Below are 27,178 nucleotides of genomic sequence, written 5' to 3'. Positions count from 1 at the left end.
ATTCAGCTGGCATCCCGTGAGCACCCTACAAGGCTTTTCAGCATTACCTAGGCTCCTTCAAGCGACTGGCTTCCATTGGACTGCTCGATGGGCTATTTCAGCCTCTTCTACCACCCTCAGCCGCGTCCACCCCGCCTGTGTAGTTTCCCTTCGGCCTTCACTACCACCATGAACTGACCTGATGAAACTCCCTCAAAATGAAGCAGTCATTAGCAAGAAAAGTCGTCAGTTCTTTCACTCGAAAGAAATCCTCCCGCACAGCTGCCGAGGTGTCTGCAGAGTCCTCCGCTTCGGTAGCAGAGGTCTCCCAGTCGAACCATTCCGCTGCGTCGCGCAATCTACGGGAACTATCCGTCCGATTGGATAAATATCTCGAGCAGATCGACTTGAGCGGTAATCTCAGTTCTCTGTAACGTTTCGATCTGCTGATTCGCGTACAGGTGGAGAGGTAGATGTAGATGTTATCTCCATGAGCCGGCAGATCGAGAAAATCGGCCATTACGTCAATGGCTCGCTGCCTGCTTCTGTAAAGCCAGTTCCTATGTGAGTTTCTCCCGTCTTCTGCTGAAACCGGCTGATGTGCTCGCAGAACCGATGGCCGAGCCAGTCTGATCAAGATAGCAGCTTGGGCTTCAAAGGAGGTTTATTCTTCCGACAAGGCTGTGATGGGCAGGATTTCGCGTCCAGAGCAGTTCTCTGACTACCAGCCAACGGAACACAGTGCAGAAATTGACGCTTCGTTCAGAGATGGAACTGTGAAGGCAACGCGGGTGCACTTATTCTCTTCGGGTGTGACAAAGCCCTCAAGACTTCTAGTGGTTGCGATACGAGGATCGACGTCCATAAGACGAGACTGGACGATCAACTTTGACGATATTGGGAAGGAGACGGACGGGAACGGCTTCATTGTAAGTGCCCTATCGAGAGTGGAATACATGCTGATCAGGTAGAACGTCGATGAGATCGAGTATAAAATCCACGGTGGTTTTTTAGAATGTGCCAAAGCTATGGTAGAGAAAGTGTCAGATGCCATATCTTCCGTTCTCTCGGCAGCTGGAGTGAACGACGACGAGGACGTGCAGCTACTATTCACAGGCCATTCCGCTGGCGGAGCTGTGGCTTCCTTGCTGTACGCGCACATGGGATCCAAGAATCCATCGGCATTGAGCCAACTTTGGTCAAGTTCGTCGGACTTTACTTGCAATGTGTTATGAAGCTGACACGTACAGAGTTTGCTCTTACACACTGTATCACTTTTGGATCCCCACCAGTGGCAACACCTGCTCTCATCGCTTCCCACCCCCAGTCGGTCTTCCATGCAATCATTAATGAAGGAGACCCTGTGCCTCGCTTGGATAAGGACTATGCCGAGTCTCTGCTGCAGCTGTACATCTTGCCTATGCCACCAAAGCCTATCAACTGGACGTTGCCCCCTATGCTGCTGGAAAATGCTGGCACGGTCCTCCTACTCAAGAATGGCGTCGAGGGCTTTTGTGAAGTATCAGACGATGAGGATCAGAAACAGATCAAGAGTGTGCTGGAGTCGACAATCTTCGGGAGTCCAAGAGCGCATCGGATGGACACGTATCTGTGGAAGCTGGGGATGTTGCACGGTTGAATGACATGGTGGATGTACGTTCTCCACGGCCAATCATAGACCTCGAGCTTTTCGTTGTTGGGCATTGTCCTGACTCCGTCAATTATTTTTCCCTTCCATCTTTGATTTTCAGAACGATAGAGTCCAACCGGCCCCTCAGCCTTGATAACACAATTCCAGGCAGGGACAGGACGCGCCTTTGGATGATTCAGCCTCTACCGCCTATATTATCGCCTTCATTCTCTCACATGGTCAGGCATCACGCGAGGCGTACCTCAGTAGCCTTGATTGACCATTTCTCTCTCAGTATGAAACCGGCACAGCGAGCAATTCAACTATTGACTAGCACATATGAATTGATGCAATCTGGCAGAGCATGGTCGTGATGGGGACTTGGACAGCGGACTGAGTCGGAGGAGTGTCAAGATGAGGTTTTTGGAAGAAACCATTGCCATGATATCGTGCCTGTTAGATAATGCTTTCTAGAGATCAGATTTCCATTTACAATAGGGCTCGGCTCTTAGCCCTGAGAACTTGACTAGGAAGTCCTAGACTCAACTTGGAAGTCACAGGCATGCAAGACTTCTTACGACATTTCCTCGTCCACCATCTTCTCCATCAGTGAGGTTACCAAGCTTTTTAGCACTTATCGCGAGGGATGATGCTATGACCCGTCAGCCTTGAAGCAAGTGTCACTTACTGCATCTTTCCAGCAGAAAGAGTATAACATCAGCTTCCTGCTTGTACTTCTTGCGATGGACCTTGCTAACAACATCGTCAGTCAAATATACCAGTATAATTAAAATAAACAAATGAGAACCTGAAGCAAGAGATATCTTCTCTGGCAGTCTATTTCCTCAACGTCTCGCGGAGATTTACTCAACCAATACTACCGATCAAGGAGCGGTTGATTCGTGAAGGGATGAAATTTCTATGAAATGGACATCACGCAGGCTATCCAGTGAGCCATTTAATCAAAATACGAGCAGAGGTTTTCTATTTGAGGTTGCATTGCATCCAGGTACGAGTCGAGAACCAGTTCGATGAGACCATGAGCTTCGGATCAGACTGGTAAGGGGCCTGCTCGCAGTCAAGAAGTCGGAAATGCTTCGCATGTTGCTTGACGAGTTCCTCTGAAGGCATCGAATAGTCTCGCTGAATGACTCTCGAATAGGAAATCAATGCAAGACGGCGAACTCCGCACAACAACAGGGTTCAGACACAAATACGGATACAACTATCCATATTAGTCGAGAATGATTGACACATTAATCTATCACACCAGTCATCCTTTGCTGTAACATCTCATTTCCCATTCCACTTTGATGAGGACATTTTGATGGTCTGATCTCGTATCCAGCCATCATTCGCTGCGGGATCTGCAGACTAACATCCCCACCAATCTGCAACACGAGAAGAACGAGAAGAATGGCCCTCATGAGTTAAGCTTCAAGGCTTGTGTTCGCTTGGATGTTATTTTTAGGTCTGATTTTGGAGCATGCCCCTGCTGCTTAATCCCTAGTGGCTTCCTACCCCGTGCGATGCCCAGGAACACGAACATTACGAGACGGGCTGGCTGCAGCTTATACGAAGATCCAGCGATGCGATGCTTTTGCCTGCTAGTATCTTAGTCAATGTAACGCTTCTAAACTTGGCTGGGATACGACTGTCGGCCCCATCGCCTGGACCCTGAATCTAGGGAACACGAGAGCACATGTTTGAACTCAGTTGGAATACGAGATGTGCTCGCTTTCGGATCAACAGACCCTGAAGCGTCTCGGCGATTGTGGAAGCAGCAGCAAGAAGAACTCGAGATTGTCTATAAAAGGTACGACATGCCCATAGTCTGAGTCCTTCATCAGCAACAACATCATCACTCCTCTCAAGCAAACCTCAAAGCAAGACTCTAAGTTCGCATACTTTTTCTTCTTCAGCAAAATGAAGTACCTCACCATCGTCGCTGCATCCCTTGCAGCCATCATTCCTGCCGTCAGCGCCTACCCCATCACCGGCGACGGCGTCAACTGCCGCTCCGGTCCCGGCACCTCCCACTCGGTCGTCAAGTCCTACAAGAAGGGCGAGGACATCAAGATCGTCTGCCAAGCCGAAGGCACCGACATCAAGGGCGACAGCCTCTGGGACAAGACCGCCGACGGCTGCTACGTCGCCGACTACTACGTCAAGACCGGCACCACTGGCTACGTGACCAGCAAGTGCAGCAGCAGCGGCGGTGGCAGCGGCGGCGGCAGCGGATCCGGCAGCGGATCCGGCAGCGGATCCGGCAAGGCCATCGTCGACGCCGCCGAGAAGGAGAAGGGGCTCCCCTACGTCTGGGGCGGCGGTGGCTGCCACGGTCCCTCGGGCGGTGGCTTCGACTGCTCCGGCTTGACCCAGTACGCCGTCTGCCAGGCGCTGAAGAAGACCATTCCTCGCACTGCGCAGACCCAGTACGACTCGAACATGGGCAAGCGGCTTCCTCGCTCCGAGGCCAAGGAGGGCGATCTGCTCTTCTGGGCTACGGGCGGTGACTGCAAGAACAAGGTTTCCCACGTCGGTATCTTCATCCGCGACGGATGGATGATCAATGCCGCGCACACCGGCACTCCTGTCAGAGAACAGGCGATCTGGACCTCTTATGGTGGAGAGTCTATCTGCCCCTATGTCATGAGGTATGCTTGATCTTTGATGCAGTGGATTCGGGCTAATGATTTGCACAGATTCTGGTAAATTCACGCTATAGAGTATGTGACATAGAGTGACAACACGCAAACCCGGTCTTCTTCTGACTGTTCAATTCTCTTGACATACTTGTGCTATACAATTGTGGTTGACTGCCTTCGCTACCTTTCTTTCGCTACTGTACAATTGTTTAAATTCTCATTTAGAAAATCAATGGGTGTTCTTTGATCCAATTCATTGATGATTATCCTTTTGAACAAAAGTAGAGCCATTGGAATTTGCATATCAAGCTCATGCCATTTCAACATCCATGACGAGCGCGTTAGCACGAAATAAGTCTCTGCCTCTCGGAACATTGGTAACAACAGCTATGTTAACCTGTATGAAGATTCTCGCTCGTGATATAATTCCAGCATAGCTGCTAGACTTTCCAAACATAAGACAACGTTAATAGAGAAAATCTATTGAATGAGAACCACTAGACTAAAAAGGTGTCCGGACGATGTACTCGTCAGTCTAGGGTTTCATATCCACAGTCATAGTGGTATCTTATTCCAACAAAATCTATCTCGAGTCTCGACTTAATAAGAAATCTCCCATAACTAGACCCCAAAGTTCAAAATAGGTTAAACAAGCTTCAGTGAACCACAGTCTGATTACCTTGGGATCTCCCGGCTTTGCGCCGTGGATGGACCAGATGGTTATTTCGGCATCACTCTACTGTTCATCACCAAGTTTCTTCACAATGGCTTTTCCCTACAAGAGGATATTTACTCTTAATCTACAACTGTTCATCTGAAGGGTCCCGTGACTCCCAAGGTCCAGGTTCTTGAGAAACTGCGTTCCTTCTACGCTGACAAGAACATCGACAAGTTCCGAGATGAGCTAGACTCGCTTCCCCCAGACACCCATCCTAGATGCTTCGACATACATGACTGGGATACGTTAATGATTGACGCCATCAGGCGGGACGATCCACAATTCACTATGGAGCTCCTTCACCGGGGTCCGCCTCTGGTTCCAGATTATGCCCTAGAAGCAGCCCAGTCAAAAGCAAGGAATGTACTGGGAATGTTCTTCGATGAAGGCAATGTTCAACAAGGTCAACTTCTTTTTCACGCACTTGATTGAAAATCGGAAATCATCGGAGTTTTGCAGCTCCTTCTTAGAGAAGGTGCTTATCGACACACCATTGCCTGGTATTATTCTTAACCGACCTACGTCTGTACCTATGGCGGGAAACCTGAGGGTAAGCTAGCATGCTACTTATATGTTAGCAAGCTGGATCAACTGATGCCGAGTATAGATAATTAGGTTGGAGGAAACCATTAAGTCATTACTGAATGCATTAGAGAGCTATGCCCGGACGTAGTTTTGATTATTCTGGATTAATGAAATACATGCAAGATAATCATCGCATTCGGTCATCACAAAACCCCTGGATATGAAACTCGGTGGTTTTGAGGATTCCATTCGGCGTCCCAGGCTCGGAAGTAATGGGCGCCTCACTGTCAGTGGTACTGTGCTGGGGATCCCTCGCTGAACGGGCCCAGGTCAAGGGATACTCGACGTAGTCGCGCCCTACGCTGGCAAAAGGCTGATAGGGTTGATGGCGACTCAATTTGCGGTTGTGACTCGTTCCCAGCTCGTTGGGGGTTGATTTGCTCCGCTTGCTGGCTCGTCGGCGCACAATGATGTTGAAAAGAGGCGTGAGTGCGGGAATGCAAGCCGCTAGAATAATGAGGTATTGTTCAACTGCAACCCAGATGGTCAGACTGAGCATGTCCCATGTGGAATCACCTCTAGACGACAGCGCCGCCAAGTGGACAGTCTTGATGATAGCTGCCACCATTGCGCTACCAAGGTATCGGGTTAGAGCAAGCATCCTGGAACGGCATGAGGGAATGGAGTCTGGGGATAAGGACTCACATGAAACCCAGCGAGAGCACGAATCCGAGCCCAAACTTAACTTTGGTTGCCATTTGCAAATTCCTGATGGTAAGCAGAGGGTACACCGCCAGAACCAAGTCGCTGAATGCAGAGGAAGCTACGGCCGGCTCCAGGTCAGCAAAACTCCAGTGATAAAGTCCGTGCAGATCATGCTTACAGCCTTGAAAAAAAGCATAATTCCGCTGTGCGTTCGGTGGCCAGCAGGAGCCTTCGATGCTACTATCCCAAGTCTTCGCAGTAGGTGTGCACTGCCCGTAGATGCTGTAGACCCCCACTATATTAATGACAGACAGGATGATCATCCCAGCATACATGGCTCGCTTATGTTGCTTCACCTCCGAGATAATGCGAACCAGAAACAGTGCCACAGAGACCTTCCCCCAATTGGTCGACATGACATGAAAACCCTGGGAAAGCAGCTGGAACTTGGCAGAGGCGATTTGTTGAGTCCGTGATAAATCATCCATGTGGCGCCCAGTCCCATGCCTGATACTCAGACTTACCAGTGCAGTATTAACAGTGGCACAGATCAGCGCAAGTAGAATGAAGGCATCATCCCAGCCACAGCTCCGGAGGATGCGCGCACGTACCCAGAATCTGAGTGCGGTGACAATAGCGCAGATGCCAAAGAGCGGCCACGAAACCGCGTAGAGGACCCAGCCGCGGTCAGCGCCTGATGCGTCTGCCATCATCAAGAGCTGCGGTGCAGGACATGGAGGTGGATATTGGAGAAGTGAAAATCAAGGGCCTGGGGGAGCGGCAGGTGGGGTATTAGATGCAAAAGGACGAAATCGCGATGCCATCGTCGCCCATCGCGCAGACGACATCTTGCATAATCAAATAATCGGCAAGATGTCACTCTGAGGAAAGATCTTGTCCGGTTCAGGGGCAATGGCTGGATAGTTTCTCTGCCGTTGTGATCTTCACAGCCTTTGCCGAATCAAGTAGTGTCTTCGGGGAAAAAAACCCACTCGGGAAATGATATGCCCCAAAGTGGACCCTATCTAGACTGAGAAGTCATGCATCGCGAGGATCAGTTTTGAGAAGAGATTCAGGCTTGTGCAAGTGACTGTCTCTCAATTTTGCGATTTCACTTCAGCAGAGCTGGTAAGCAGTAGTTTGTAACACTGTACACATACTCTACCTGGGTGTGAGATGATTCTTGTAGATGCTTCTCCTACTGGAACTGTATAGCAAAGTGGGTGCTCTTCGTATTCACTAGATATTGATGGCGGCAACTATAACAGAGCTGATGTGATTGGTCAACAAGGCCATTGTTACCTGTGTTGATGTCCCCTTGCCCACCAAACAGCCGATTGAGTAGGGTGACAGACTGAAAGTCAGACTATCTAAGCTATTCTAAAGTTACTTCCATGGATATTTCAAGATACACAATAGCATCTGGCCCCCTTGTTTTCCACCATAGCTCAAAAAGGTGGCAAACACTCCGAGCACGTGGTCCTGAATGGAGCTTGCCAGATGGTCCACCAAACCTTATCCTGCTTCAGACATGGAAATTAGACCATTGAACGCGGTCCTTGTCCGATGGCTTTATTGCCTTGTTCTTGTTCTTTTTTCGTCTCCTAGTTGCGTTTGTTCGTTCCTTATAGCATGAGTCAGTCTGGAACGAAAGTCTTGCGCCCCTTTCGAGCTAGTGTCTCATCGCAGATCATCGTCTTCCTCTAACTTCTGGAGCCATGCTTGGGAACCGAAGGCTACTGTAGTATTATGTAGACTAAACATGTAGTTGTGATGCATCACAAATTCGACCTTGGATTAGTGATCAGGGCAATGCCAAGTATCCATGCATATCTTCCCCCTCGGGACCTATCGAATCGCTCGATGCGTAGTTGTCACATCTATCAACATCAAGATGCTGTGTTATGCGTTGGAATCAAGATGCCCTAGAACCAGACTGCATAGATTCGACCGAACGCTAATATGTTTCCCTGAACAGCCGGCGTGCCATACCTCTAATGCTTGTCATTCCCAAATTCAGCACGCGAAGGAGATCATCTAGAGATTGGCATTGACTCAATCGCCCCTGTATGGATATGACTCGAACAAACCTACGCTCTCAATAGATTAGATTAGAGCTGGCATTGCAGGCGACAGTCTAAGGCATGTCACTTTGAGGAGTCGGGGCTGTAGTCAATCTTCTAGCTAACAGCTGATGAATTTTAGGCATCTTCGTCCCTATGCCTCTCTCCATCTGCTTTGAAAGGAACTATTAATTTCTTCTACCCAACATGTCGAGTAATCTCTATTATTCCACCCAGGTTGTTCACTAATCTAGTTCAAAAGGATTTCTATGTCGCTGGGTAAGTATACAACCTTCCTGAGCCTGCTGCTTCTCGGTCTCTCGCCCTCCACCGATTAAAACAGCTCAAACTCCACGGGCTCCTTCTCGCTCCGACATTAACAATGGAGGTTGGGACCTCCACGCTGGTACTAGGAACTTCGAGCAGTTCTCTTACCAAGCACTGCTAAGCTATGCAATCTATGGATCCGAGCAGGCCTCTTTGAATACTATTTGTCTTTTCATTATAATTTCTTTGATATTTTATAACGAGGAGCAGCGACGCGCAGAGTCCAATAACGACCTGGAGGAGCTTGGGACTTGGGCGAACGGGATTGTCATGGCGGATCCGCCTATCCCGTCTACAGCCACCCGCTTTGAGAGTCGCCGTTCAAAAAGAGAGCAGGGTTGCTTGGCATGGCTATAGATGAGAGAATGAATAGGGGACAGCGAGTCTCACTGATGGTCAAAGCCACCTAATACATGTGTTGGATGGGTAGATACTTGATAGGTCGCTGAGGCCATCATCTGACCGAACTGCATGTCATCAGTCTCGCATCTCGACTCCAGTCCGGAGCTGCGGATCCTGGCCTAGAGGAGGATGATGTTGATGTTGTGTCCCACAGGATACACGTTGGAGCATCGAATGAATGACATGAGAGGCAATTGTTCTGCCAACATCATGCTCATAATTGCGGAGTTTATGCTCTATTTTGTCCAGCCTGGTGAGCATTCTTGCACAGAGAATACAGAAATATTTTGATAAATAGAGGTAGAAGCTAATGCAGTGAGATAGTACATATGCCTTCCTGTTATGATCATGAATATAAGACTTGATGAGGGTTATTAAAACTACTATGTATCGTATATCCAGGTTTGATATACATGTTACTAAACATCTTCTAAGCAGCATAATTATTCGTCCATTGGCGCTTTATACTCATTTTACTCATTTCACTTTCTCAAGGTAGGCAATCAATCATTGATGCTTCGGCACTAAGCACTCAGCACCCTAGGGCAGACATACTCACTACATATACACTCCACCAGTATCTCATATGACTAAAGATCCAATGATATCTTTTTAAACATCTTACATCAACCAGTATTGAATCCCTTGCTTGACGCTAGAGAGGTCAGTGCTGGTGGTCCGAACCCATGACACAACAAGTAACTCACATTGCTACTGCACTGGCTGCTTAGGCCGCCATGCTTCCACTCCGGAGACGTCCCCGTAGCGGGTGCATTTCTGGATGGTTGTGGTTGTAGCTGCCGGGACGGGAGGAGGGAGAGCTTCATGATTGTGCTGTGATTTGCGTCGAAGCGAGATCTCTGGTTGACTTGGATTCGAGAGTTGTTACGATGAGACGTATTTGGTCGGTTATTTTCAAAACGCGAATACATCGCTCTTCTTCCTGAGCCAGCTGACGCCCAGGATTTCTGTTTGGTTTCGGGGCTGGGCATGGTATCCAATCTTAATGTCCATAATATCAATAAGAACAGGACGTATTGAGACTTGGATAATGAAACTACATCAAGGTATAGATTAAGTAATTAGCAGGGCTTTTGGTGCTTCACAGTCTCTTTATTTGGGTAGCAAGAACACATATGACTGAAGTAGATGGCGTCAATTCAGACAGGCTACGTCTTTTGACTGAGTACATGACTTGAGTATCGACATCATCATTGATCAAATAACTTTCAGAAGCATGCTATTCGTATGCTCAGTACAGCAGGAAATGACTAAAAGTTATATCACGTCCAAATCTTCGCCGTCCCCTATGCCTGCCGACTGGAATCACACTCATTTTCCTGTGCGAACGACAACTCCCTTCCTCCCACTCCCTTCCACAAGCGACCACGGATGCCTTGTAGACTGAATCAAGACATTCAGGGTCGAGAGGTTCAATAAAAAGTCCGCTTTGCTCAGCTGTCGTGCACGACACCGCACTTCATGGAATAGAATCCGCGGCCCCAGTTCGAGGCACAGTTGTCGTTGGGGTAGACAACATCCTGGGAGGCCCCCTTACAGTGTGGCTGGGTGTAAAAGGTGCAGACGCACTTTCCATTGGGAAAAGTGCAGTCGGCGATGTTCATGCTGTTTGAGCCGGACCAGACGTAGTCGACGCAGGACCAACCAGAGCCTGGGTAGAGCGAGGTCATGTAATCGGAGCAGCCTCCGTCGGAATAGTAGTTGACCTTGAGAGTAGCCGCGGTAGCAGCAGTGAGGAAAGAGGTAAAGACCCAGGGTGAAAGATGCATCTTGGTAGAGGATGGAGGATAGTCTTGATGGTTATTGCGACTTGTGACTCTTGCTGGTAAGGCGAGATAATGGGTAGAAACAGTTCTAGTAGAAGGCTATGATTTTGATGTTCCTTTGAATGTAGCAGGGAGATTCTACCCTTTTATATAGCTCATCTCAGCACTCCTCTATTGACTGTCAGTGTATCTGCTGAAAGCTCTCTGCTTGTATAGGTCACCGTGTGTCAGCATTACTATAAGTCTCTGTCAGATTGTAGTACATTAAAATGGCACCTAATAGGGGAAAGGTCAGATTTCTTAAGCATTATTAATAAGACATGCATGCAAATATATGAGACCTGAGCATGTTCTATTTCATTATAATAGACGTGTAATAAGGTTACATGCCTATTTATGTTTAACATTATGCTTATCACTAACTTTAGTGTACAAAAACCTTTTGATTTACCCAGTATGTGAGTCTTCTACCGCAACACAATGCAATAATGATGACTTTCATCTATTTTGGATTATTTTGACTGTCTTTACGAGAAACACTCTAACCAGGAAGGGGTATACTTGAAGTTTTATCACATCTCAGTCTTCACCGTCCCCTAGCCCTGCTGACTAGGGCAACAATCATTTCCTGTGTGGAATGACTGACCCATGATGGCAAAATCAACAAGGTCTGTCTCATTTATCTATGTTTGGATGTTATTCTTCAATACTCATTAATTTGGCGCTTCTAGGGATTTGAATGAGATTGGATGAGTTTTAGATCATGGCCGTACTAATCAATTTTCTCCTCGACTATCCCAAAAACGAGATTGTTGCTTGACCCAGGCTGGACTGTGCTTCTGGTACCTAGCACATTCATCCATAGTGGAAACGCAAATGTCCAACATGAATTGAGGAATCAGTTCCAAAAGGTGAGCACTTAGGATCGGATTTTGCCTAGTTCTCAGATCTGGCAGGTTGTTTCTCGTCAACCCTACGACAATGTCTCTAAGTCCCCGATCATTCTCTGCTGTTGAGGTATACACTTCGATGACAGTTGCGGCAAAGGAATCTTTTTCTAAAGTGTTGAGGAAGGTCTTCTCAAAGTATTCCTTTGCCTTAGCTTTTAGACCCTCAATCTGAAAGTAGTCGCCTTGGGCGTACATCTGAGCGTGGAAGTGTGAATCTCGAACAATCGCTGTGGCGGTCTTCTTCTCTTTCGCGTCGACGGTGTGAAATAAATGCATCGGTGTCATCGGTTCTTCTGTCTCTGGAGTGATATCGCAAGTATAGTCGCCGGTGTAGACAAACTGCAGCATCTTTTTCACCAAGCTCGCGTCCCGGTCATTTATTCTGATTTCTCCTTTCTCTTCCTATAAGTACGAATCCTGTCAGTTTAGATTTACATAATCCCTTGGTTGTAGACAAGGACAACGGTACCTCGAACTTTTCCTTACAGGCAACCTCAAAGTAGGTTGACTGAGGACAGACGATTATTCGATGAGCTGGGAAGACCTTGTCGCCGCAGATGATGGACAGATCGCTGTATGCAGGGTTGAGGAATTGGCTGGTTCCAGCTTCAGTCGATTTATTGCAGCTTGCACGAGAAGAGTGTATCTTTTTTTTTTTCTTTCCAGTACCTGTGGACAAGCCCCTTCACCTTAACAGCAGCCTCATCACCCGATGCATCGCAACGCGTCAAATCGACCAACTTTCCATCATCAGTATCTGTTTCCTTGGGCTCTGAGACTCTTGGTCTTTTTGCTGGTGTTTCCTTGCGAGCCATTTCGAGAAAGCTCGCAAATTCTGCCTCATAGAGAGGAGGTAACTGAAGCGAGGTGATTGGAGTCTGAGAGTCGGGCCTGGCTCTTGCCTAGTGCGTTGTGTTGGACTTTGTAAGAATTCACAACTCCTTAGCTAGCGTCTCACTTTTTCCAGTTTCAACTCAGCCTGATCTGCCCAATCATTATTGCCCATACCAGAGCTTTGCATATGGCCTCATGCCACGGATATTATGTTATACCTAGTGCTTTTTGGATACAGAAAGTGCTGTCTGCGTCTGACTACGACAAGTTGTCGCGAGATACCAAACCATCGTACTAAAAATCTCTCCACGATTTGTCATCTCGTACATTGAAGGCAACAATCTATTGAACTAATATGAAGTAGGTCGTTCCAAAGTGTCCTGAGCTTGCGAGAAGGCCAAAAATATAGCTCTCTACATCATTGTAGATGCCATCACCTAGCCTTTGGGCTGCTGCCGAAGATACTCGCAGTGACGAAGGGCAAGTAAGCGATATCTGAGGTATACTCTGATCAATACTGCCACATTCTTCTGTACGTCATGGTCAGGCAAGGGGCCTGGATAACATCTCCCAGAACATAGGGAAAGAGATGACGAACCCTGTGTAACGACCCCTTCGAATACCATCATGGTCTGCATCAATTTTGTGTAAGGACTTTATCTGACGTCAAGGGAGTTCTTATGCTAGAACTGTGCATCTGACCCATGCAGGGTACATCAATCAGGACTGCTGCCGTGTCTTGGACAATAACAGATCCTACGAGTGCTGAATTTCATTCCTTCTGCCACAAAGAAAGTCAGTGAGGTGGTACACAATAATCCGAGAAGAGCTTAAGCCGGACGGGCTATAAATGTCGGCGACAGATTGCTGTACTGACCAGACTCCAGCACTTCATATCCGGAGGCACTATCAACATGAAAGAAAACCTTTATCTTAGTACAATCAAGGGAAAGCTATGCGGTTCGAGCCAAGAACCGGGACAGCCATCTTCCTCTCCTCAAATCCTCGGCTTGTACAACTTCCGAGACGCGGGAGGCTATGGGTTGTCCGGCACCAAATCTGTACGAAGAGAGTATCTCTACCGCTCAGCCAGTCTGAGAAACGTCTCCCAAGCTGGACTTGAGACATTGCGAGATCACTTTGGTATCAAAAGCGTCTTCGGCCTCTCAGACCAGAACTTCAACAAGGCAACCATTGCCATAGATGGCATTGCCATGCAGCATGTCACCGCCATAAATTGCAAAGACAGCCGAGAAACACTGCTAAAACATTTCAACCGGCTTTCTCACGACATAGTCGAAAGTTTCATGGTGATTTACGAGCACTACTGTACCGTGTCTGCGCCCGCGTACAGGGAGATATTTGCACACATCCGAGATAGATTCGACTTTCCACTTCTTGTTCACGATGACTTGGGGAAGGACCAGACAGGAGTCTTCGTTGCAGTTGTTCTCAAGCTGCTGGGCGCGTCGGATGAGGATATCATCGAGGAGTACCATCGCTCTGAGGCGGAGATTGAACGACTGATCCCTGAGAACAGTGCGAGACTACTTGGGCTTGGGATATTTGACTGTCGTCCACCTGATAATCTTGAGAAACACTTTCTGGCACCGAGAGAGGTTATGAGAGCGTTCCTTGTGTACCTTGACTTGACTTATGGTGGGGGTGAAGGATACTTGAGGTTTCTGGGATTTGCTGATGTTGAGATTGAACTCATCACGAATAATCTTATTGAGAGCAAGCCTGTGTAAGAGGCATTAGAGAACTATCCTAGATAAATTTTCTCTTAGTTTCTGTTATGGTCAGCTTACAAGATGGGTCTTGAGTGTTTGACTAGACTACAATCTTTAACCTAGCCTACTTCATGTGGTCGAGAAAGCGAAGATCATTATTCCAGTAGTAACCCTGACTACTGATATCTGCAGAGCCATATTTGATCAGCAGATGGTCGTTGCTAGGAATTAACAACTCGTCCACTTGACATTCAAGGAACTGATCGAGCTCTACCCTGCTTGTTTGGTCATCTTCCCGTCTGCCGGATACTGCAAAATTTGGATAAAGACGGCCGAATTTCAATGATCCCGCGCCTTCCACATTTTGCTCTCAAAGTCTTCAAAGACCTCCCGTGCCTCCTGCGGGAGGTCCACACCCATCTGAATCGCACTCAGCTCGACTGACCGGAACATAGCCGTGAACAACGGCCAGACCCGGGAGAGTGCGCGGGCTGTAACGCACAGGTCGACAAATGCGCTCGAGCTCTGGCGATCTCCGAGATCCTCCAGCAACGTAAACAGGCTTATGATGACTGTTTGCGTGCAGGGTATAGGAATGCGTTCTATGCCCCAGAGAGTGCGATGCATTCTCACCAGATCAGCGACGGCCTGAGCAGATTTTATACGTTTCTGCTTTGCGTGCGCCACAACCGCAGTGGCCGATTCGATACCGGAGCCGGCGTTCTTTAGAATGCCAAACATCAAGATCATGACAGAATGGTAGCGCATGCTAACGAGCCATAATCAGCGGTTCGATCGCTCGAGGTAGGGAGAACACTGAACGGGACTGGGCACCCACTGGAGTTCTATGATCGAAGGGATGTTATTTTTCGCAAGTGTAAGACACTCGGAAAGTCTCTCCATCCATTGCGACATTTTCGCAGATGTGAGATTGACTGCCTCTTCCAGATCGCTGAGAGGAGGCTTTTCATCACCATATAGAAATGTCGATGCTTCTGCAACGATGCCGCTAAACTCTGTCAATGAAGAGAGTAAGCACTTTGTATGTGCCGGAAATTGATGTCCTCGATGAGGATACAGCGTCCACTGGTCATTCTCCTTTGGGTTGCAAGGTTCTGAAGGCATTGGTTCGAGGACCCTCATCGGTATAGGTTTCTGGAGCGCAAGCGAGGAAACACTTCATGATCGGTCAGAAACGTGCATCGCCGCTGTGCAATTTTGATTCACTCACGACACAATATTGAAAGCTCCTTGAAGCGCGTGTTTGATTGCTTCGGTCAGTTCTGGGGCGGCTTCCCCAGCCGTCTCCACTATTCGAGCTCTGGAATGTGCAAGCTCTTCTGCGCTCATTGCGGCCTGAATCATGTACTGATACCCCAGCCTGTCATTACCTATCACGGAGTTGCTAATGAAATGTCAGCTAACACAGGGGCGCATAAATGTCAGATGTATCAAAGAAAACTAGAGTGGACTTACTACATGAACATTGAGAAAAGGCCCTGGACAGTGGTCAGAGTGGCCTTGTTGCTCTCTTTATCGAGGTGCATTTTGGCCTCGTTGAAGAAATGCAATCCCTTCGATGTCGGGTCGCCGGGAATCGCCCAACATTCAGGATCGTCGGAGTAGAACTACATCAAAATGATTCAACCATTAGTATGACATTGTGCGTAGTCGACGGCGGTCGCGCACTCACGCATGCTTCGGCGAGTATGATGTTGACCAGGAACGGAGAGCAGAATCTGGAGTTAATTTCTTTCGACTGCATGTCCCTGATGAAGAGATCGCGATCCATACAGTCCCTACCGGGGTGATACCAGGTAAGCCACAGTGACATGAGGTGGGAGACAAGATCATCGCGATCAGTAACCGATGTCCAAGGCTTTGCCGGCACATTGACTATGGGGAAGTCGCAGAGACTTCTTATTGTCATTACCTTGCGGCGAGGCCGCGGTCGAATAGTCTCATGCTCTGACGAAATGTCCTCAGCTGCCATCCGGCCAGTATCCGGGCTGATTCTGCGTCTCGACTTCGGAAGACTCTCCAAACCCTCTCCGACTGACGGTCGAATCTCATCCGGCGGAGCATTGCTGCGAATAAGATTGAGAAGCTGCGTGACGTTGACATCCTCATCATCGCGAATGGTCTCGAGTAGGCGCACGAGAAGAGTGCGGTCCTGTTCAAGCTCGATAAGTTTTCGCTTCAGGGATGTCTGTCGGCGACCATCTTTGTCTTCCTCTCTCCGACATTCCGTCTGATGCTTCACGCAGTTTCCGCATGGAGTTCCGCCCTGACACTGATTGAAGAAGTTAGCGAAAACAGGCGCCATCCTCTAACCCAAGAAAAAAATGCAAACCTTTGCTTTGCGAAGCTTGCATGCTGAACATGACATGGACGCGTTACGGCGAGTTGGAATTGTTTTCAAAGCACAGTTCTCCAGCAATGTTCGGCCATTTGAGCTCGATGCAGGTGCCAAAGAACGGACCTTGAAGGGGTCCGACATTGCGGATATAAAATGGGGTAAATCATAAAGAAGTGCGAATTTCCTTAGATGTATCGATTTCTGAACAGCAAAAGACAGGCAGCGGGCGCGGAGTCGACATAAGAACAAGTAAGCAGTCATCCACTGGGCTATGAAGGCATACGACAGTCATAACCCGTATAATAAAGAACCTGAGGCCTAAAGGTCATTGGTTGTAGCTTTTATGCTGCCGATCTCAGGGTTCACTCCAAGTTTTGAGGATGACTGACGCAATGATCAGCAATCCACAACCAAGAAGGGACGTTTCGCAATTATTACCCATCCAGTTGAATGACATCTGGAGCTTGTTGGGTGACTTTGATCTCAAGCAGTTTATCAATCTACTCCTTTCATACATATTGGACCACAAAGGGAGGCACGATGTGCAGCAAACGCAGTCACACATCAGCCACATTGATACATCCCATTCCAACCCACAAGTCCCAACGTCAAGCAATCCACCTCTCTAGGAGAACTATGCACTACTATCGCGTTAATTTCCACAAGTTCAACCCCAGTACACGCTATTTCTTGGTTATACTAGCCAATCCAAGACGCAATGTCCGTACCACTAAGGCGAAAGCAGACAAGAGCATGTGTCGCATGCCGGGAGAGAAAACAAAAGGTGATTGCCAATCTCCTGACTCGGGCGCTGAGTTTTATCAGTCGGTGATCAAAATGATACCCCCATATCAGCTTCCAGCTTCCATTGATTTGCTTGAAGCCATGACTGACCGGACACATAGTGTGACAGTGGACGACCGTGTGCGCGCTGTCTCGAAAATGCAGTCGAATGCATTGTTGACGAAAGTAATGATCTACGACGAAAAGGGGCTCTGAAGCGCAAGGTAGAGACGATGGAGCAAGACCAAGAGCTTTTGATCCAGCTTGTCAGCGCCCTTCGCGATAGCAATGGACACCATGTCTCTCACCTTGTGAATATGATTCGGAGTCATGCTTCATTGCAAGAAATCCGAGAGTATATAACAGACCATCTGCAACTGGGTACAATCAAGGACACGTCCGAGGTGAAGGAGCTTCGGCGTCAACTTCGCCTTCTCCTTGACTTGGAGGGACCAGCCTTAGAGTCACACAAGGCACAGCGGGTCGCTCACACTCGTCCTTTCAGCGTTCCCGCAAAGCCGTGGACGATGGTCCAGTGCAACAGTGCGTTTGTCTCGGAGCTCGTCTCGCTGTGGTTTACCTGGAACCATCCCATGTTTCCCTGTATTGACCGCAGCCTATTCGTGAGAGACATGCGGGCGGGGAATTTGGCATGTCAGTACTGCTCACCCTTCCTGGTGAACGCCATACTAGCTGACGCTTGTGTGAGTGATTCATATGGTTTCCTCCGCGGGTTTATAATCCTGATGATGGAACCATAGGCATTACTAGACAATTATACCTCCGAAAACAAAAGCTACATCAACGACAGCTCTCTTTCCCTAGCTAAACGCTTCTATCAGCAAGCTCAGGGGCTCCACGAGGAGGAGGGGCGACTCAGCTTGGCCACTATTCAAGGATTGGCCGTTCTATGGAGATGGTAACGAGAACGAAAACTGTTATCCTCGCCCGCAATCTTTCTGTTTAGACTTTTTGCGTCTAACCTTTGATAGCACGTGTTCGTTCGGTAATGACCATCTATCTCGAGTGTATGAGGGTCGAATGGCGTACGCGTTACGCGATTTCTCCTCTTCCATTCCATCAGCTTCTCCACAATCCAGCGAGAATGAGCGGCAGTACGACAATGTTTGTAACACTGCCATTTGGGGGGTGTACAATATTCTTCTGTGAGTTTCGGATGATCAAGCGCTCTCTCACGTCAGACCGGGTTGTTCTAAGTTGTTTGGCGATAACATCCAGGGCAAATCTGATCTTATACCAGCGTCGGCCATTGATTGGGATTCCGCAATGTGCGCGCCCGCTGGTGCTCCATATTGAAGGTCTCGCGAGCGAGCATTGGGCTCCATATCCGAATTCCCAGCCAGCTACTACAGGCCATGAATCGTGTTTAATGAATCGTCTCTGTGACTTGACTTTGATTGTCAGTGACATATCGGATGCTCTCCCAAGATCGGAGAGATCTCTCACCCGAGGTTGTAGACCAAAGGGTTGAAGCTTCATTCAAGCGCCTTGCAGCTTGGAATGCCCTTTTACCTTCCTGCATGCGGCTGAGTGATACCGAAAGGTCTTTGCCGCAGGTCCTCAGCACCCAGTGAGTGCCGCGATACTTACCAGTTGGAACCTTGCCAATGCTGACGTGTCCCTCGTTGGGTATAGCATATACTACCACACAATCATTATCGCACTGTACGGCTCTTCGCAGAAATCCTTGAAAAGTGTACAAATGAACAATGCCAGTACCCCCTCAAATGCAAGATCCGGAGCGATGCGCCTTGAAGCGGCGCGGGAAGTAGCTCGGCTAGTTGAACTTCGTCGACGGCTATGGGGTCTGGACCGTATTTCTGCGCCCCTCAGCCAGTGGGTAACGATCTCTCTGCTCACGCTGCTAGAGGACCTGTCTACACTGGAGAGCAAAGATGCGTTTGTCAGCCTTTGCGTTGCGCTGCGTGTATCGGCTCGGCGATGGGAGCATTCCAAGGGTCTCCTCCGGCTCACACAGCATCTCGCATCTCAGTCACGTTTGACTTTACCTCCGGAAACTATTCCTCTGTACAGGGACTTCCAAGACTCGAAATGGGGCCCAGAGGATGATGAGAAATTCGGTGCACTGGCTCAGAGCTTTTGGATGTGATTCACTGTATGTGCGCAAGACTGTATTATAGGCCTGTATCATAGACCATGTTATCGATTATCACTCAAATTCATCTGTCCCTTTGAGCCACTACAAGCTGCAGAAGACCCTGATTATTGAATGAATCGTGAAATTCCTCTTCAATCCCAGGACTATCTTGATAGAAAGCCCCGCAAGAAGGCTTTGGCAAGTACACTCTTCAGTATTTCTAGTCGAACTCAGATGTCAAAAGGATGATGGATGATCCTTAACGCAAAGAACCACTAGCTACTCATAAAGCCGGCTTCAGAGGTCTTTTCTCTGTAACACAGTTGAATCACAAATAAAATCAGACTAGCACATTAATCCTCAACCCTCTCCACCACATAAGCAGTCCTGTACGCACACACCTGCAAACAAGCCCCGATACTAGAGACATTAAATCTCATCACTATAATTACATTCTCCCTGCGACCTACACATTCTCCTACTAGTCGCTCGACTGCCTCGTTCCGCGATGTATACGCTAGATTAGTGAATGGGCGGAGCTCACTGCCTATAGATAAGCACATGATAGGGCGAAGATTAGTACCCCAGTTATAGGTATAGACTGTCCTAAGGACTTTAGTGATTCTATAGCCTAGGAGGTTATTAGTAGTTATGGTGATAACACTGTGGGTATTAGTGAAGCAGGAGGAGTGTTGTCTTAGGATTTGGATGAAGACATAGTATGTAATAAGAGGGATCTGTTTAGGTATACTTAAGAGACTGTGATTTGGGCATGAAAGAATTGACAAAAGATGGTCTATGTATCTTCATAGGTCAATAAGGCATTTCCTTCTGGAAAATCACACATGCAAAGGACATTAGAGCTCTCTAGTCATCTGTCTTATATTCACATTAGACTAGACAACAATAGGATAGTGAAGCAGGATAGCCTCAATCAATCCTTATTAGTGAATCAAGCTCATTTATGGCAAAGTCAAATTATTCACTAGAAGCTTGATCCATTCTGGGAGTGAATCTACCACTTGCCCTCCCCTCCTCATTGCTCTCTGCGGTTCTTGCTCCATCTCAACCAGCAATATCTGACTTCTCCCATATACTTTCCCCTTGTTTGAAGAGCAAGAGTAGATCAGACAATTTTATTTCACAACAAGCATGGCTTAAAGACATATTTCCAAAGACTTCTCCTTTCATGGATGCTGAAGAACGCAGCTATAAATCCCCGCGCTTGGGGCTTTCTGCCACAGCATCTCAGGCTGCCCCTTCTTCCCCATGACCGGGCGTACATGCGGATGTGGCTACCATCGACCACAAAAGATGCCATGACACATCAGAAGCATACCAGCTTGCAAATACATGTTGGTGCTGCTGCACTTGACGGTCTTTGCCTACCAAATGCAGGTAGGATGGGGTCTCAGCATCCCCAAGCTCAGAAAGCAATACCAATCGCTTGGACATCAGTTTGCCAATGATTCTGCAGGGGATCTTATTTCCTGTGCTTGTCGAAGCCAGCAGACACGTCCGTTGCAGCGAGGATGTGTTGCTCTTTTTCTCCTAGAATGGGATTTCATCAAATGACAGATATGGGAGTCAGTGAAGTGTCTCCCTCATGAAGAGTCCACAAGACACGGTGGTCTGCAAGAGGTTTGCGAAGTATTTGCATGGCTAAAGAATGGGGTTCTTTAACTATCTTCGTTCAAGAATAGTAAGCTGCTATTGAAAAAGGTTGGAATAAACTATCGCTTACAGAATTGTCCCTAAAGTGTTCGATTCCTCTCTCCCAAGATCGGCATGAAATCTTTAAGTCCGCACCAAGACAGTGATTGAGAGACTTGATAATGACAAATCCAGCCTTGGCGTCGTCAGCTATCGGTTTCAGTGGGATGGCTCTGTCGGAATAATGAAGATCCTACCTTCTGCTGCACATGATTATACTACCACGAACGTTGTTATCGTTCTTACTGACCAGCTATCGGCCATGGGAATTCCTGACTGATAGAGGCTGGGGTGGTACCACGACCTACAAACCCCAGGCTACAACGGGAAAACAAGCAGATCAAATTTTCACCCCAAGCACCCGTCAGTCACAGCATGGGATCATCCGAGGATGGCCTACTCTGGTCACTGAAACCGGAGTGAGTGAATCGCATCCCAAGCTGGAGGCCGATGCGGAAAGTGACGGCGGAGCTGTCTGTCCTGGACTGAGTAAGTACTAGGTACACAGATCTGATATTTACCAAAACAGATTCTAACTTATACAGCTCCAAGAGGTTCGCAACTAAATGACCAACGTCATGCAAGCCCGCCAATAGTTGTTGATGATACTCCATATTCACCGCTTTGTCCCGGTGTCATTGTTGCATCTAAGAACCTTTCAACGACATCTATGGCTCGGCTCCAAGAATTGGGCTTGGTCCGGGGTGAGCTGGGGCCATTGCCAGCTCTTGAGGCCGCGACATCTGAGGCTGGATAGACTGGTATGCCTATGCCTCCTAAACTCATTGGGATGGGACAGTATGTTCCCGGGTGATCTCTTAGTGTTTCTCAACCGTCTTGCTGACCTTTCGCTTTGTAGAAGTCGTCTCCCGCCTATGAATCCTTTTTTATAGGCCGTCGTCGCGAACAGAAGCACATCATACATCCCCTACCGATACGTCCGAAGGAGAGTGGCTGCTTTTACCACAGATGCTCCATTGATAGAAGCCGCTAGCTATGATACAACCACGGTTCCTAATTCCGACGATAAAATATACTGGGTGGATGTCCAATACCGCTGGGCAATGGCTTATCAATGCGTCATTACCCAGATAAGGCATCTCTGCCAGTCCACCTTTGCAGTGGTGTGCAAAGCTCATCATGCAGGACAGACCCAGTTGGCCAAGAGTGTTCCAGTGCAGCTGGACCGAGGATGGGGAGTTCCATCTTAGCGACTCTAGAGGGGTTTTACGGTTGATGGAGGGATGGGATCATGGCTAGCCATGTTGGACTGGGCTTGGTATGGGGTCATTAGGCCTCCATTGCTGTAGCTGGCCAATTAATCACAGGCTTGGACTCCTACCATCCGAGCTTGAGGGGTGAGGGGCACGCTGTTTAGCTGTTATAGGGAGACATATCCCCTCCGTAAACTTCTGATGTTTGTGCTATCCCGTGCTATTCCCAGAAACATTTACTAACAAATGTCAGGGGTAAAACCGAAGAAGAGGCGGAGTGGGTGTATAGGTTAGCTTTATGCAACTGCTACATATGCATCGCCCCCGCGGCCCCGCCTACATTATCAACTGTCTGGGAGGATCTGGGGGAGCCTGTGAAACCCCTGTGAGAGCCTATTGTCTACCGCCCAGAAGCTTTGCGTCTGATTCCAGGCGATGAAGGTTACGCGAGTTGGGTGCTACCGTCATCTTAAGGGCGTGCAATTAGTTGATGCGTGCTGTCTCTGCCAAATTCTGCTGGTCTTGATCACACCTCTGGTCAAGTGAGTTGTTGCAACTATGACGGCTATACACAAGCTCTTGCTTGCCAGGAAGAAGTATCTTTTCTGCCGGTATATCTCTTGCGGTGGTCATTCCAGGCAGAGAATGAACCCCTGCGACGTCTGAGCCCGGCTTCCGTTGACTTGATTCTCTTCTTGTCAAATGTTCTTGTCGAGTCGAACGTCCCAGCATGGTATTTATTCTTTGATATGTATCACAATCGATCTGAGGCAAAATGGTGAGGCCGGCTCAGCAGGTCACAGCAGCTTCGGAGCACCCTGACCCATTGGCAGTGCTGCCTCCCGCCCGCCGCACCCTGCGAAAGAAACCTATGGTTGTCATCTCCTCGTCGGTAGCTCCGAGCCCTGCCCCTGCCCTGACGCCCTGTCTCGACTACCGTCATATGCCCAGGACGAACCAGAAGACTCTCTCGGTGCGCTGCATGGTGACACGAACGAGCACGTTTTTACCATCGGCTTAGCCGACGAATTCAAACAACGGATCATTGACGGATATCCAAACGACCCGAAATACGGCCGTATCCAACAAGTCATTAAGGACAACGCACGGAGCAAATGTCCGGTCCGTATACCCTATGAATCTGAGAACGGACTTATCTACACCATGCCAGAACACCGTCTTTGCGTACCGCATAGCCTATTCAAGGAAGTCGTCCAAACCGCACACGACAACCAGGGACATCCCGGCGCTGATCGTACCTTTCAGAATATGGATGGTCTGGTATTCCACCGGATGAGACACTGGATTAAGGAATACATCCGTCACTGATTGTCGGGAAGATTCAAGCGCCTGGTACTGTTAGGGCTGCTAAATTTAGGCAGCTTCACCCAGGGAAATGACCAAAGAGTACGGTGGGCAAGTCTTGAAAGCGCTATCCTTGAGGTACAAATAGCCCTCCCCAACCTGCCCCTTCCTCGAAATCGATTAAAAAGAACACCCATCCTTCTTGTCCTTAATCATTCAGAACACTTCACCACCGGACCAAAACCATCGCAATGTTCAAAGCAACAGCACGTCGTCTTTACCAGCTAATTGGAAAAACGAAATTGAGTGACCTTCCTGCTGAATGGCGAGCGCCTGTCGGTCACGTTCTTGATACAGAGGAGAATATTGTGAGTAATCTATTCATAACTGACTGATCTTGTTCATTACTCATGAATCCGCAACAGGATCCGAAATTCAAGAACGCTGAGATCCGGTACCCTTAGACCCCGAATCGTGACAAACGCGAGTTTCGACTAAGTACAGATTATAAAGGTGCCAAACCGCATCTCTCCCACGATGACCCAGAGGAAAAGCAAGACGTGATATCGGTTCGCATCAAGGATAGCGAACTGAAAACTTTGCGGAGGCTGCACATACACCAAGATGGTTCGGTCAACAGGATTGAAGTTTAGAGGCCAGAAGCTTGCTTGATGAAAATTAGGTTTCCTAGTTCAGGTAACACGGGGAAAATCAACAGCTGGTCTGGTGATGTCAATTACTGGGGATATCTGGGTTGATACATTTTTGCGCTCGTGTCTTTTCGTTCTCTACGCACTGCAGCCGCCCGTAGAGTGGAAACACAGTTTACATTGGCAAAGCTCAAGGTTATCAATATCATTCCTTACGCCTTGCGCAACCGGGGCTCAAACTACTATCATGTCGTTTAGAATTTACTCGCCGAGCAATCAGAGTGGTTAAGGTGACCGTAACCAAGGATCGTCCAATAGCTCCCTTGCCGATTCTCTCTCCTCGGGCTTCCATCTGAGCATCTTGCGCAGGAATTGGATGAACAGCTGCTGCGGTTCACCCTCCAAATTTCCTTCAAGCTTCTCCAACGATATAGGAGGGATTTCAATGGTTCCCTTCCAATTCCCTATTTCATAATCAGCAAAAGCCTCTTGGAAGATCATGATTCATACAAACCTTCGCCGTCGAAGAATTCGGTCGCATAGACACTGCTCTGCATCATTTCTTTCGGTGGTGGCCCCATAATGGCAATCATTTCGGCGAGATGATGACCATCAGAACTTTTCTTTTCTGAATCTCGAGCGTAGAACAGATGTCCTTGTTGGAAGAGATCCCATGTCTGCACCCATTGTTAGCAAAGGGCAAATGTCCGCCACTCGTCGTAAAAGCTTAATTACAAGACAAGTCCAAAAGGAATGAAAGGATACCAGCACTCCGACATTCCAGATATCAACTTTTTCATTCCAAGGCATTCGCAAGAGCACCTCGGGAGCCCGGTAAATATAGGGCTGGATATCCCCAGAGTAAGTATTTGACCCATAGCGAGCCTGGCCAAAATCACACAGCATAGGACGGCCATGTTGCTTGGTTTTCCTGAGCTTTCGAGAAGCGTAGATCACCCGATCCCCAACGATTTTCCGCGGGCTAGGACTGGATTTCTCTTCCTCTTCGAAATCGGCTAAGATCGAAGTGTCCTCAATAGCCATCATGATGTTCTTTTCTTGTATATCTGGGAAACCTCAGTTAGAAGGCTTTTCTGGAGATAGAGAGTTGGATAATCATACCCGTATGGACGATTCCAGCCTCTGTATGAAGGTAATCAAGAGCAAGAAGGAGATGCGCCAGGGTCAACTCGACTATTTTTTCAGGAAGTACCTTGGCCCTGAGTTGGGTGCGAAAATCATATAGACTTATCCCCAGGGGAGGATGAACAAGACATCCAAAATTGCCCTCTGCAGAAGTAATCTGGAAGCTATCCAATGCTTTGCGGATAAGCTTAGCACCAGCATGATCTACTATGCTGAGGGAATTCAAATGGTGGTAGGTTTCTGTCTCTCTTTGACCTTCTGCCGAATTGCGCTCAAATACCTTCAGTGTGACATAAACATGCTGCCTAGAACAAAGTGAGTTTTTTCGCCTCGCTGCTTGATAGTAGGATAAGCTGACAGTAGGTCCCTGCACAGCCAAATAGTTGAATATCCACCATAGCCCAATTTACCAATCACCTGATACCTTGATTGAAATACCTCGCCGATTTTCACCGGATAAAAGTCATCGGGTGAGTACCATGACAGTGTTTCTTCCTCGAGCTTCTCGGTTGAATCGAGGAGAGGGAAGTTTGACTGAGAGAACTCGCGTACTGGTGATGCAGGACGTTGAAACAAGGGACGCCAGGAAAGAATTGCCTAGACAGTCGGGATGGCAGGCGGAAGGTTGAGGCCATGGTGAGGAGCGTGGTGAGAAATACTGAGTATACTGACAGACAGGTCACCATGAATGTTGTAGGCAATGACTCAGCAAGCTGACCTGATGGGGCCTGCTCATCGCTTCGACGCTTACCCATAGGTACAGTCACATGATCTGAGTCCGACTCAGGACTCCATTCGGTTCGTATAGAAGATCAATGTAATCATCGCCAGAACGATGCATCGAGCAATACGTTTATGCCTCCCTAAATGATTATAGATTTGAACCTCAACCTCCACAGCGCGAACGCTGTAGACGTATGACTTATCAAAGTGACACGCTGAAGCATAAATCACGTGACAAAATCACCCGCTGTAGCCTGTATGGTACATAGTAATAATGTCCACAGTAAGGTATTGGAAGAGACTGACTGGTTGGACCAAGAACCAACCCTACAGCTTTTGGAAATATTTACCGCCCGGGCAGCGATCAACCTCAAGACGAGACCAGATCTACAACATCTGTTGGCCATCGTCTCGCACAATCAACCATCTTGATGAACGATTAACTCACGCTAGAAAATCCCATCTTCCGACCAGCAAGTCAGAAACTCACAATCACCCACCTTGACCTAAAGGCAAAACAGAGACCAACTTCCTCTGCACGGGCTACCCCTCCACGGTTCTCCATTCGAAGCGGAGATCCGGTTCCCCCCAAAGGAGAATCACCCGGCGAATAACCGGAATCTAGGCCATTCACCGCCGATTTGAGTCATCTAGAGTTTGCGAGAATGGCATCTGGACGGTTGGAATAACAAGAAACGATGGAATCGCGTCGGAAATCTTGATTCCTGCTGGAGGGAAACGCATGAATGCCACTTTGTCATGGGTTTCTCCGTTGTTGTGCTACTGATAGAAGGTTAAGGGTTAATGGTTTGGATGCTAGCATGCTTCTACACTGGATGATGGGAGGGGAGTGGTCGCTGTACGG

The 27,178-nt window shown here is 48.1% G+C and overlaps 8 protein-coding genes across 8 annotated transcripts; 3 read left to right on the top strand and 5 right to left on the bottom strand.

The window, feature by feature from the left end:
* Positions 1-197: 197 nt before the first annotated feature.
* On the top strand, positions 198-4,324 carry CDV56_104059 (uncharacterized protein; the record flags this gene model as incomplete). Its single annotated transcript, XM_026757678.1, has 8 exons — positions 198-393; positions 441-543; positions 590-908; positions 951-1,182; positions 1,230-1,613; positions 3,362-3,425; positions 3,532-4,266; positions 4,315-4,324. The coding sequence occupies 8 exons, from the start codon at positions 198-200 to the stop codon at positions 4,322-4,324; spliced, it is 2,043 nt and encodes a 680-aa protein (XP_026611186.1).
* A 1,363-nt stretch (positions 4,325-5,687) lies between these two features.
* Positions 5,688-6,918, bottom strand: CDV56_103809 (uncharacterized protein; the record flags this gene model as incomplete). Its single annotated transcript, XM_026757428.1, has 2 exons — positions 5,688-6,132; positions 6,206-6,918. The coding sequence occupies 2 exons, from the start codon at positions 6,916-6,918 to the stop codon at positions 5,688-5,690; spliced, it is 1,158 nt and encodes a 385-aa protein (XP_026611185.1).
* A 3,533-nt stretch (positions 6,919-10,451) lies between these two features.
* Positions 10,452-10,787, bottom strand: CDV56_103404 (uncharacterized protein; the record flags this gene model as incomplete). The annotated part of the gene is made up of 1 exon (XM_026757023.1): positions 10,452-10,787. One exon carries the CDS (start codon positions 10,785-10,787, stop codon positions 10,452-10,454), a length of 336 nt encoding a protein of 111 aa, XP_026611184.1.
* A 773-nt stretch (positions 10,788-11,560) lies between these two features.
* On the bottom strand, positions 11,561-12,549 carry CDV56_103203 (BTB/POZ domain-containing protein; the record flags this gene model as incomplete). Its single annotated transcript, XM_026756822.1, has 3 exons — positions 11,561-12,136; positions 12,204-12,330; positions 12,404-12,549. The coding sequence occupies 3 exons, from the start codon at positions 12,547-12,549 to the stop codon at positions 11,561-11,563; spliced, it is 849 nt and encodes a 282-aa protein (XP_026611183.1).
* A 933-nt stretch (positions 12,550-13,482) lies between these two features.
* On the top strand, positions 13,483-14,319 carry CDV56_103004 (tyrosine-protein phosphatase; the record flags this gene model as incomplete). Its single annotated transcript, XM_026756623.1, has 1 exon — positions 13,483-14,319. One exon carries the CDS (start codon positions 13,483-13,485, stop codon positions 14,317-14,319), a length of 837 nt encoding a protein of 278 aa, XP_026611182.1.
* A 321-nt stretch (positions 14,320-14,640) lies between these two features.
* CDV56_102690 (uncharacterized protein) lies at positions 14,641-16,801 on the bottom strand (the record flags this gene model as incomplete). The annotated part of the gene is made up of 6 exons (XM_026756309.1): positions 14,641-15,070; positions 15,215-15,478; positions 15,533-15,706; positions 15,778-15,929; positions 15,995-16,594; positions 16,655-16,801. The coding sequence occupies 6 exons, from the start codon at positions 16,799-16,801 to the stop codon at positions 14,641-14,643; spliced, it is 1,767 nt and encodes a 588-aa protein (XP_026611181.1).
* A 696-nt stretch (positions 16,802-17,497) lies between these two features.
* CDV56_102339 (fungal specific transcription factor domain-containing protein) lies at positions 17,498-19,574 on the top strand (the record flags this gene model as incomplete). The annotated part of the gene is made up of 6 exons (XM_026755958.1): positions 17,498-17,582; positions 17,651-18,147; positions 18,205-18,362; positions 18,436-18,609; positions 18,683-18,863; positions 19,008-19,574. 6 exons carry the CDS (start codon positions 17,498-17,500, stop codon positions 19,572-19,574), a joined length of 1,662 nt encoding a protein of 553 aa, XP_026611180.1.
* A 5,155-nt stretch (positions 19,575-24,729) lies between these two features.
* CDV56_101419 (uncharacterized protein) lies at positions 24,730-26,225 on the bottom strand (the record flags this gene model as incomplete). The annotated part of the gene is made up of 5 exons (XM_026755038.1): positions 24,730-24,908; positions 24,959-25,121; positions 25,210-25,511; positions 25,567-25,664; positions 26,143-26,225. The coding sequence occupies 5 exons, from the start codon at positions 26,223-26,225 to the stop codon at positions 24,730-24,732; spliced, it is 825 nt and encodes a 274-aa protein (XP_026611179.1).
* Positions 26,226-27,178: the final 953 nt, after the last annotated feature.

This window comes from Aspergillus thermomutatus, assembly GCF_002237265.1.
Source record: "Aspergillus thermomutatus strain HMR AF 39 chromosome Unknown NODE_245, whole genome shotgun sequence".
Lineage (NCBI taxonomy): Eukaryota > Fungi > Ascomycota > Eurotiomycetes > Eurotiales > Aspergillaceae > Aspergillus > Aspergillus thermomutatus.
This window is presented reverse-complemented; position numbering and strand designations above follow the sequence as displayed.